The sequence below is a fragment of the Xyrauchen texanus genome, chromosome 48 (genome assembly GCF_025860055.1).
Source record: "Xyrauchen texanus isolate HMW12.3.18 chromosome 48, RBS_HiC_50CHRs, whole genome shotgun sequence".
NCBI lineage: Eukaryota > Metazoa > Chordata > Actinopteri > Cypriniformes > Catostomidae > Xyrauchen > Xyrauchen texanus.
In genome coordinates this window covers 15,677,491-15,689,887 of record NC_068323.1, presented here as the reverse complement: position 1 = coordinate 15,689,887, position 12,397 = coordinate 15,677,491, and the positions used below count along the sequence as shown (strand labels likewise).

Here is a 12,397-nt window from a genome sequence, read left to right as displayed (position 1 = left end):
TCTGGAAATAGAAGAACTTGTAGCATAATTTCCAAAATAGCCATATTTTCCATATTTTGATGCACTCATATTTTTATGTGAAATCTTTGCTGATTTGGATAAAGTAAAATTAACAATAACATTTATATTGTATTTCAAGATACTGATATTTCATTAGTATTTATTGAATTCATGCAACATTTCATTATTTTATAGAACAAAAAGTCTTCAAATGTGTAATAATATAATATTTGTAATTTCAACAGCTGGCAACACTGACTTGGATGATCTGACAGTAATTTTATTATGTACAGACTTTAAATTGACTTTATCTATGGCTTTGAGCAAACACGCCCATGTATAGAGAACTGTGTTCACCACTTTAACTGCTTAGTTGACAACTCAGGAAACGATTAGATGTGTTTTATTAAGATATACGGAGGATAAGACTTCACCAGATATGCTTAACTAGGAATGGGCGTTGTCCATTCAGTCGAATAGAAGGGTTTGTGGCGGGACACGCCCCGCGAGTTCTAGTCTCTCCTACAGCCATTCCTCCACCAACCTTGCCTCATTTTAAGCCCCGCCCCATAACGTACTTCCTCTCCCGATTGGCTATCCGGCCTGTTCATCACGCATCATTTTCCGGCTGTCGCAGCTCCAGGTTTGTGTGAGACTCACACCGGACTGCGAGAGACTGACGGGGGTGACGTGCGATCATCTGGAAATTTTTTCACTCCGTCGATCTTTGTAGGCGCACACAATTGCGTACATTTTTTCGTCTGGGTCGAACCTAAAAATATTAAGCTTTAAATATCCACAACCCGTAGTCGAATGCAAAGAAATGAGCATAAAAATCAGCGCATGGAGTGTAAATAAAGATTCGGCTAGCTAGCGGGTTAGCCTATCCAATTAAGCTAGTTAGTGCGCTCAGCTAATTAACTCTTCGTGTTTTGCTTCCTCAAATGCAAATGTTTGCACGATAGTCGGTGTTTTTAAAAGCTCAGATGGCTGTGTTCTGCCACCTGTCGCCGTGTGTTAGCTAAGGATCCGGGTAGCTAATGGACAGCGTTGCGGTAAATCAGGGCACTGGGGCGGTTAGCTTAGCGAGACAGCTGAGGACAGCACGGATGTCGTGGCAGGCTTGTTTGTCCCTCCGGGACTCTAGTTGGTAGTCATCTTAGATTATAAAAACAGGGATTGGGTAGGTATATTAGTAGGGTTAGATCTTTAGTTTTGAGTGGGGCATTGTTTCACAACCGGCCTCCGATCCCATCCAGTCTTCGGCCTGCTTTGACAGACAGATCTATTTGGGTTTCTGTTGGGTACTTTTCTGCCTCATCGATTTGAGTGTACCACAAGGCATCCTAGTTTCCCCTCCTCCAGCACTTTCGATTTAGTGCAGAAAGAGCCAAGGCCCTTGCTTCACATCTAGGCCCAATCATCGGCTTTTCATGCGTTAAAAAGACCTTGATTGCATGCCGCATTTTTAAATAACATTACCCCCTAATCACCAGTGCACCCATCCCGGTCCTGTTCCTCTTTCGACACGCTTGCAAAAGGGAAGCGGAGAGTGGAGCTGTGTCAAGATCAGGGTTGGGATCTCTAAACGCTGCGGTGATGACTCTGGAGTCCATGATGGCCTGTTGCATGAGTGAAGAGGCGAAGGAGTCCAAAAGAATCAACGCGGAGATCGACAAACAGCTCCGGAGAGACAAACGAGATGCGAGACGAGAGCTTAAACTCCTATTATTGGGTATGTACTTGAATTGACAGCTGTGCGCGTGAAGGGAAACATGTCAAGTAGATGCATTGAAATTGGAGATAAATGTACGCTGGTGTTTATTGTATAATGCATGATGCTGTTGTTGATATGTTGGTTCAGCTCGTAGTTTAAGTAAACAAGAGGAAAACTTGTTTTATGCCACTGTGATTTAACTTTTTAAGGCACGTAATGACGCATTCAGGAATTGTTAGATATGCAATTCCAGCTTACCCTTGTGCTAATGGAATTTATATCATTTTGGGGGAACCAATTCGAGTAAAAATTAAACAAATTCCTATTTTATCAATTGTGATGCCTATTTTATTTTTCAGAGTTTCATGTTAGCCAATAGGATCTTGTTTGATTCCAATTTGCTTGAAGAATTATGATAGATAATACATATTTATTCTTTTATGTTTTTTTTGGCAGAGGTATGTAAATGTCCAGAACAACTGTAATGGTATTTTGGTTCAAGAAACGATTTCTAAATGTCTACATGTTCATTTGGGTCAGGAATCAACATTAGTAACTGTTTAAGAACATCTTTTGGGTTGCACGAATTTGTCAAATTTTATTTATTTATTTTATTTTTTTATTTTTCGTTGGCATCACAACCATCAGATCCTTTTGACCACATGCTTTGCAAAAGCAAGATAATCAGCAATTGAAGCATAAGGGTACATTTCAGTACTGTAGAGTGTTTCTGGAGAGATCCTTGCATTGTTTTCAGCGTTTGAACTAAGCGATGCAGCAGTAACTATGAAAATAATTAGATCAGAGGCTTAATTTGAAACTCGGGTTGCAAAATCTGTTTAGGACCATGTTTGCATCCCAGTTTTTAGTTTTTGACTGGTGAAGGCAAAGACCGTCTGGATTGAAGGGGCAAAAGGGGGGTTTATCTTGATTTGCCAGCGTGTCAGACGAGCTTTGGAAAATGAAACTTATTCTGGTCAGGTTGTGGTTTCACATGCTGATCATGTTCCCAAAAATGGCAAATACTATTATCCTGGCTGCCTTGCACAAGTACGCAGGTTGCAGTGGCATGCAAACAAGAAAAGAGGGATCCTCAAATTGCGTAGATGAACAGACACGGTCACAGGGCCTTGTGTAGTGTTGGCTGACCCATTAATGCTCTACATAAAGCTTGTTTCCTCGGAAAGCTCAGGGCCTGCTGCATGCAACACAAGCAGCCTTTCTGCCGAGACTCGTAGAGGAAAGACCTCAATAAGATATGCCTCGGTGGAGTGAAAGGTCCTTGCATGACCAATGTGTCCCTTCAACCTTCTGTGTCTGGCTTGGTAGACTCTCGACCGCTCGGTCTGAAAGCTGAGAGGAAGTTGTCATGGACCACTCCTCGTCTACACCTGTAGTAGCTTTTTAAAGCCAAATTCTCAAAGACCTGGTATTCCAAGGGAGTACAGATATGATGTTCAAATACTCTACAAATGTAATAATATTTAATTTGTCACATTACAGTAATGAGTATCATAATGACCCCTTTTTTTTTTTTTTTTTTTTTTGCATTATGTAACTCATGAAAATTATGCCACCTTGGGTAAAGTCTTAATGGCCCTAAAAATAGGCTTTATTTCCCATATTCAATATGTAATTGCTTCTTTGAAACTGGACATTTTCTTGACCGCTTTCAGCATTGTTAATGGATAGTTCACCACAAATGAGAATTGTCATTATGTACTCTCATACCCTCATGTTATTTCAAACCCTTATGACTTTCTTGTTTTTCACTATGTTAGCCAAAATGACCATTTACTTTCATTGCATTTTGTTTTACTGTACAGTGAAAGGCTACTGAAGCTTGCATTCTGTCTAATAACTTATTTTGTGTTCTATGGAAAAGTGAGGTTTGGAACAACATGCAGGAAAGGAAATGATGGCAGATTTTTCACTTTTGGGTAACCTTTCCTTTTAATATGCAAATATTCTTGTTAGGGTGCATATAAATCCAGTCGTCCTTAGTATTATGCTTTCTACAATTTTTCCTTCTGGTGTTCTGCAGAAGTTTCTTAAACAACTTAAACTTTCTCCCTTGATGTTGTTCCAAGAAAAACGAAACATTCTTATCTCAGGTTAAACTGGATTCTCAAACTGTGGCTAAATAGGCATGATATGACTTAATCAAACTAAGAGCAAAGAGTTAGAATAAGAATGTTACCTAAACCATGACTACCTTTCCTAACATAATGGGTTACCTGTAGTTTCCTTCCACAGCAATTGGTTGAGTTTAATGCTTGTGATACTTAAGTTGTTTTGAATAACTTAATGCAGACTTAATTCCATCCACATCTTATTACTGTTCAAACAGGTTTTATCGTGGTGTATTCCAACTTGTTTATAACGTTTGTAGCCTGTTTTTATAAAAAAAAAAAAATTGTTCTGGTTGCAGTGCATCCCATTTCTCATGATGTCAGAATAAACTTTCTATTAACTTTCTCTAGTGTTTTGGTTTGGTTAAAACAGCCTTTCAACGTATGTAGTTTTTTTTTTTTAACCAAAGGCAATATTTATGTTAAAGCAATATTCTAGGTTTAATAGAATTAAGTTCAATCAACAGAATTTGTGGCCTAAAAGCAAGCAAAAATCTGGGTTACAGTGAGACACTGACAATGGAAGTGCATGGGGTCAATCCATAAACGTTAAAATACTTGCGGTTTCAAGCACGTAGCCACAAGACATAAACAATATGCATGTTAACATGATTTTAGTGTGATAAAATCACTTACTAACCTCTCCTGTGTCAAGTTATTTCCAAAAGACAAAACTGTCTTGTTATGAAGTTAAAATCCTATTAATTTATCCCATAGACAAATAGATTTTCAGTGATAACTTGTAAACCTTTAGAGGCAGACATACTGCAAACTACGTGGTTGTTCATTGATGGTAAATACTTCAATTGAAGCCATCCGTCTGCATTGTTTTATCTTCATTGTTTAAAAATCGTGTTTGATAGTGGAATTCATTGTAAACAACTACATTACCCATGGTCCCGTAGAGTAAGCTTTACCAATCAGAGAACCACGGATAAAGCCAGCGAAATCAGCCCAGAAGCAGTCACCCACTCCCATGACGCACTGTGATTGACACATATGAGTCGGTCTCCCTTCACCCTTAAACTGCTTATATATTTGTACATATAGCAATATTTTGTAATGAACTTAGTTTGTACCCTCATGAAAGACAGCCTTGTACTTTTGTCTGGTTTTCAAATACTTTTTTGCCTCAAAACAAAGTTATTGATGTTGTGATTTAACTCTGAGCTGGTTGGTTTGGTTCAAGGCTTGACTTTTTTATTTATTTTTATTTTTTTTCTCGATTAAGGAAAGTCTATGGGGAAAATACTTCGGAACACAGACGGTTGAAGAAGTGGGCGGGCACTGTTGTGCTCTTTCACAACTTGTTTGCCATGATGACAATTCTGTAAACCTTAAAATCCTAAACGACTTCACAGCTCAAACACGTTTTTACTAGAATACTATTTTACAAGTGCTTTTATAAAATTATATACTTCAAATCTCTGCCTTTTTTTTTTCTTTTTCTTTTTTTAACCCTCCAGAAATTAGCCCTATTCTCTTCCATTTCAAGTGCCTCACTGTAACGTCTTTAATTAGTTTAAGAAAAAAGAGGGACGAGCCATTTACTTTTTTTGTGGCAATCATTATTATGCTTCACAAATGCTGTTCATTGAGCTTAACTTGTACTGAATCCGGGATAGTCCTTTTTAAGCTGGTTTTATGTAAAGCATATAAAATTTCATGCATCTCCTCTTTGAGAGATCAGTAATATGACGTTTTGAAATTGCTATAACAAGCTTACTGCGTTGTCAGCATTATTTCCTACATTTTAGTTTACATTTTGTGCTGAATTGGCATGTGTACTAATAGCATCTAGCAACTACTTATCTAGTTGACGCACATCTATAACCTGTCGAATGTTTATTTGATTAGTTGGATAAAAAGCCTAATTTAATTTCTTATACTCCATGAAAAAAGAATTGTTTTCCAGCATATTGCAATATTGTTCAAATTGTAGTAAATAATGTAAATGTGAGCTAAACATGCACAAATCCTTTACTGGCCAATTACATTTTTTTTGTCACCTATCACCAAACGCAGGTGATTTACTCTCAGTATAGAGCATTGGAACAACAGGAGTTAATTATGACCATTTAAATTTTGGGGTGAAATAACCCTTGAAGTTACAGTATGAGCTCAATCAACTAATTGACATTCATTATATAGATCAGTTTTCAGCTATTTCATTGATCTGTTGAAGATTGAGCACATGTAAGCTCTATTTGTTCTTTGGTTGAGGAACAGAAAATACTAAGTGATTGAGGTAGAGAATAGCGCGGGTGTGTGCGTTGGCGTTGGCGTTCTCTGCTGGAGGGACTTGAGCCGAGGGCAACCACTCTTTATTTTCAGCCCACACTTATGCTGCACACATGAATGCATGCTGTTGCTGTGTCACATGATCCGGATGCAGAGATCCAGCGATGGGAAGAAGGAAGGAAAAAGATTCGATCCGTCACTCATTTGAAAACCTTTATTCACATGAAAATGTGCTATTAAGCAACTTTCTGCCACGGGCACGTCTGAATGACAACCCGGACTTCCAGGTTTCATGTTATGCCACACAGATAGCTCTAGCCAATATTTACCTAGCTGAGTTGAGTATAGAGTCTATAACACCTGAGTGTTGCGGAGGAGCTCGATGGCTCACAAAGATTGTACAGAATGTTTGTTTTTTTGGACACGCCTAGCACAAGGCTGGCACTGTTCTCAAGCAATCAACATGTGGGCCTATATTTCGTTTCGCTTTTACACTAATACAGTGTAAAATATTCAGACCCCTTCATTTTTTTTTCACATTTTGTTATGTTGCAGCCTTGTGCTTAAATGCTTTTTTTTTTTTTTTTTTTTCTCCTCACACATCAATCTATACTCCATACCCCATAATGACAAAGCAAAAAATGTATTTTTGATAACTTGAGAAAAAAATGTAATATCACACTAAGTATTCAGACCCTTAACTCATTACGTAGTTGAAGAAACTTTGGCAGAGATTATAGCCTTAATTTTTTTGGATATGATGTGACAAGCTTTGCACACCTGTATTTGGGGATTTTCGGCCATTCTTCTCTGCGGATTCTCTCAAGCTGTCAGGTTGGATGAGGACCCTCGGTGGACAGCCATTTTCAGGTCTCTCTAGAGGTGTTCAATTGGGTTCTAGCTGAGCCACTCAAGGATATTCACGGAGTTGTCCCTAAGCCACTCTTGTATTGTCTTTGCTGTGTGCTTCTGGTCATTGACAGGTGAACCTTTGGCACAGACTGAGGTCCTGAGCATTCTGGATAAGGTTTTCATTAAGGATATCTCTACTTTGCTGCATTCAGCTTACCTTCAATCCAGTCCAAAGAACAGTCACCCAGTTCCTACTGCTGAAAAACACCTCCACAGCATGCTGGTTTGTTCCGGGTGGCCAGCTCTTGGAAGAGTCCTGGTTGTTCCAAACCTCCATTTAAGAGTTATGGAGGTCACAGTGCTCTTGGGAACCTTTTTAGTGATGTAGCCTTCCCCAGATCTGTGCTTCAACACAATCCTGTCTCTGAGCTCTGCAGGCAGTTCCTTTTGACCTCATGGTTTGTTTTTTACTCTGACATGCATTTTCAGCTGTGTGACAGTAAATATACTAGACAGGTGTGTGTGCGCCTTTCCAAATCATGTCCAATCAATTGAATTTGCCACAGGTGGATTCCAGTCAAAGTGTAGAAACATCTCCAAGATGATCCAGAGAAATGGGATGCACCTGAGCTAAATTTCAAGTGTCAGCAAAGGGTCCGAATCCTTGTGTCAATGTTGTATTTCATTTTTTCTTTTTAATACATTTGCAAAGTTTGTCATTATGGGGTATGAAGTGTAGGTTGATGTGAAAAAAAGAAATTATTTATAGCATTTTAGTATAAGTCTGCAGTATAACAAAATGCGAGAAAATTAAGGGGTCTGAATAATTTCTGAATGCAATGTCTCCAAAGTCCATGATTCTTGTGTGCTGTTATAACATATTTTGTTGCATCACTATTACGTTTGCTCATACTTAAGAGCTAGTGATCTAAACAAATCCCTAACCTTGAGTTTTAAGCTTGAAGCAAACTCTACAGAAGTGTATGAATGCAGACACTTCTAGCTATGCAAACTCTTGTTTTGCTTTGTTTTGCTCAAAAATGTCAGACCGCAATGTTTAACATAACTCAAGCACAATTGCATTCTCAATGTGTTTCCACAAACATAAATGATAACAGGAATTTACAACAATTTAAGACATGTCTGGTCTTAAAGCATTTCTGCTAGCAGCTTTTTTTTTTTTTCTAAACTCCAAATTGTCAAAAAGCAAAATAACTTGCGTAGTGTTGCCAAACGTACCGGTACTGTGGCACCACGTCGATACTAAAATGCGATGTAACGAGTTTCTGCAATACCGTCTGACTGACACACGACTACTTTCAAATGCTCATGCTTATTTTGACAGAAAATTGTAATATGTATCAATGTGATTATTAAACTGCGAATGGCAATCTTAGTCTGCATGAGCTACGTGCTTAATGTGTGAAGCAGACTCCTCATACACTGGAAACTCCACGGACCCTGAGAATCATGTGTTGTATAAGATGACAGAGCAGAGCACTAAACCATTGTGAAGCGTGTCTTGCATCAATCAATCAATTAATTTAATTCAAATGTACTTTTTTGACACAATTTTATTTAAATCGAGGTTTTGCATAACAATATTAGCAGACGCGTTCAGTGTTTCCCAAACGTTTTACAGTGGTGTACCCCTTCAAACATTCAACATCCTTTTGTGTACCCCTCCTCTCTAATGCATCGATACAATTCACACAAGGTAATTTGAAAATGTCTGTAACACAATTATCTTTGTAAAACAACTCTCTTATAGTTTACATGTTTTGTACATGTTATATTAATCATATACATACTGAATAAATGGCTTACCGATTGAGATGGTAATGGTAGATATAATATAACTGCATAACTTAAACTCCCCCTCATCATGTCGCAAGAAAAGCGTTCTGTGACTGGAATTGCGCATCATTACAGGTACGGCGTGCCGTCCAATTCGACCATTGCGGGTAAGTATCTGTGCAATGTTGAGCTCATTTGCTGAAAAAACCTCATACATCAATGTAAAAACGGGTCTCTAGCTTGTGAGCAAATGTGTGTGAAAATTTCCGCTTGTGAATGCGGAAAAAGATTTGGTGGCGCTGAATGTCTGGCACCTGTTATCAAAGCTTTTGAACTTGGGCCCTATACCATCAGAATCAAAACTCCCTATGCATCTAACCTTAAATACAAATTAAGTTTTAAACTGTGGGAAAAAAACCTCAAATTGTGGGCAACTTACATGTGCGAGTCTTGCTATCACTAAACTACATGACCTTGGAGTGGGCTGGCGAAAAAAGATATACTTGTTTGACGCATGAGTAGATGCATTTTCTTTAACCGCAAAATGTTTTTTCATCTCATATTTTTCTGACCCTTTCTGACACAACCATTTTGATGTTTCTACACTAGAGGGTTTTTGCCAGTGAGAAAAACATGAACTTGGTTTGAATGTTATTTTGGGCTGTGATGAAATTGAAAGAACGGTAGATCTCTGAATGATATTCGCATACACCCATTGTCACATCACATATCACCAGGGGTATGCATACTACAGTTTGGGAAACACTGCTGTAGTTGAATACACTGTCAATCCACCAATATAATTTTTTCACACTCCGGGTTTTTAGAATGTGGTAGTAAACGTTTGCAGCGTAAACTTCAACAATGGTGAATGGGAGATGACGGTAAATATTATTTTCACTTACCCATTTGCTCCAAGAGCAAAATAAAAAAAATCGACTATTACATTTGAATGACTTTCCAGAAGGAAAAAAAAAATAGAGCCTGGTGGATTATGAGTCAGATGGAAGAAGATTCCAAATTTTCTGTCACTCTCAGCAGCTGTGGGAACTATATTTTTTTTTTAGTTTTAAACTATTAGTTTTAAAACTAATTCCAGGGTAATATAGCAAAAAGCATAATGTTATAAACTTATACTCAATGTTTAATAAAAATAATCAAAGTTAGCTAAATTTACGCTGCTAAATAAGGCAGAAACGTCATCTCAGTCTGTGAAAAAGGTCTATGGCTGAATATAAAAGAGAAAAACAAATGTTAACAAGACTGCTCGATGCCGCCCTCAATCTGATAAGCTGAACATGTGTGGAAATATGTGCGGCTGCTTGCTCTAACCTAGGTTAACAACAAGCAGACCAATATTAAAGCTGGTAATATTTCTAGTAAGATTGTACAGTGTGATTGCATGAAGGACAAAGTCTACCAACATGTTTACACCAGCTTAATCGAACAAAATGTTCTGGGGCCTGGATAGCTCCACAAATAAAGATGCTGACTACCACACCTGGAGTAGCAAGTTCGAATCCAGGGCGTGCTGAGTGACTTCATTTTGGCTTCATCAGCAGCCTGGTTGCTAGGGTGGGTAGAGTCACGTTGGGTTAACCTCCTCGTGATCGCTATATTGTGATTCTTGGTGGGGTGCGTGGTTGTGCATGGATGCCGTGGAGAATAATGTGAAGCCTCCACACATGCTAATTCCCCGGTAATGTGCTCAAGCCACGTGATAAAATGCACAGATTGACAGTCTCCAATGTGGAGCCGACTGAGATTTGTCCCCTGCCACCTGGATTGAGGAGAGTCGCTACGCTACCATGAGGACCTTGAGCGCATTGGTAATTGGGCATTCCAAATTGTGGGGAAAATCCCCCCAGCTTGCACAATCATGAAGCACTAAGCTGATATATCAACAGAAATGTGTGCGTTTATAATAGTGTTAGAAAGTACGTGGTAGTTATGGGTGCTTCATATAAAATCATATAATGGAAAGTCTATAAATGGGAGATTCATCCACATCTCCTTTTACCATGTTGATTCAGATAGATCGCTAATTATTGCCTAGTTATCTGACATGTTTCAAATGTTCTACATTTATAGCTCACATTTAGGCATTATGACAAACGGCTATTATTTCATTTTGCTGCTCAGCGTGTACCGCTAGATGGCTCTGACGGACGTTATTATTTGAAACTGCGTTTCTTGCGTCTTCAACTACACTGACATTTTTCTGATATCTGGACTATATGCATGTGTTTATGGTGATTATACAAATTGATTGATATACTAAAAATACTTTCTAGATAAACATGATTTTCTAGACCACTTTCTAGATGGACTTGATTTAGATCAAATAATACCTAAATTGGCTTTGAGGGATTTTGTGGTTTTCTTATTTTATACTATTATTTCTGAACGTCAGTGTTTTTTTTTAAAAATAAATAATATTTTAATATTTAAACTTTGTATGTTGCACACATTTCCGTTTCTGTAGCACACCTTTGTTTTCTATAATGAAAAAAAAAAAAACGTATTTTTCTAACCAGGTTGCCTTGAATTCTTATAAGGAACATCTTATTTGAATCATGTTGGAGTTACTTTTTTCAAAAATCGTAAATCATCCTTAAGTTTGAAAAAAAACTAATTGAGATTTTATATTTGTCATATCGCCAAGCACTAGACGATATATCTATACAATCACAGCATTTGCACTCGTAGTGAAGCTTCCATCAAAAGGGCTCACGTCAAAATGTAAGCCCGCTTACAAATAACAGCCAGGCACCTGAAATGGAAGAAATTAAAACCGAAATATATTACAGCTGTATAGTGAAATGTAATATTCACTTTCTTTTATAGTTATAATTAGTCTAAGTAATAATAAAGAATGATACAGGGCTCCAGACTGCTACTAAACGGTCGCGTTTTGTGACCATTTTTCCTAACAGTGCGATTAAACTTTGCAAGAGGTTGCACTTGTGCAAAGTTGGCTGACTCTTGATTGTGTGCTCTAGTTTTTTGTTGCATATAAGAAATATAAAACGACAAACGTTCTTAAAGCCAAATGAAATGGCACTACCTGGATCAGTCACCGCGGTTCAATGGACAGATGTATGTTTACATGTGGACCGGACTTGAGCTTTCGCCCATGCAGATCATCATATACAGTGCTGCAAGAAGCATGGGCTGGGCTGCGGATTCGGGATTGATTATTTGTTTTAAAACCTCTATGAAAACTCAATGTGTCTGTGATTAAACTAGTTTTTAAAAGGCTTTGCTTGTCTTCACATGACTGTACTGTGTTTTAATTTAAGATCCTGATGAAAGGAAACTGTGAAAAGTATACCTAACTCATTCCTGCTGTCAGAGTATTTTAATTTAGCCCAAAAAGGTGTTAATGTTTGACAGATCACTTTTGTAATATCAGTAAATTAAATTTCAAAATCATGCTTTTACTGTCAAGTGGGCATTTCAGTGGGACAAAATGTGCATTTTTATAAATTTCATTAATTTAATTTGAACTCTTTAGCTCCCTTGTGTACTGAGGTTTATTACCACCACAAAAATACAAGAACACACATCAAGCATGTTTAATCGGATCAATGTTGGCAATGCAACATACATTTTTAAATGGTTTAATTGTATAAATCATTTAGAATTAACTGTGCCA

General features: G+C 37.8%; 1 protein-coding gene across 2 annotated transcripts in view; it reads left to right on the top strand.

Moving 5' to 3' along the window:
- The first annotated feature begins 675 nt into the window (after positions 1-675).
- The window catches only part of LOC127639692 (guanine nucleotide-binding protein subunit alpha-11-like), a 45,619-nt gene continuing 33,897 nt past the window's right edge, over positions 676-12,397 (top strand). For both annotated transcript variants that reach the window (XM_052121850.1, XM_052121851.1), the window contains exon 1: positions 676-1,735. In XM_052121850.1, coding sequence (XP_051977810.1) covers positions 1,600-1,735 — 136 coding nt within the window. In that variant the 5' untranslated portion in view covers positions 676-1,599. The remainder of the gene's footprint in view (positions 1,736-12,397) is intronic.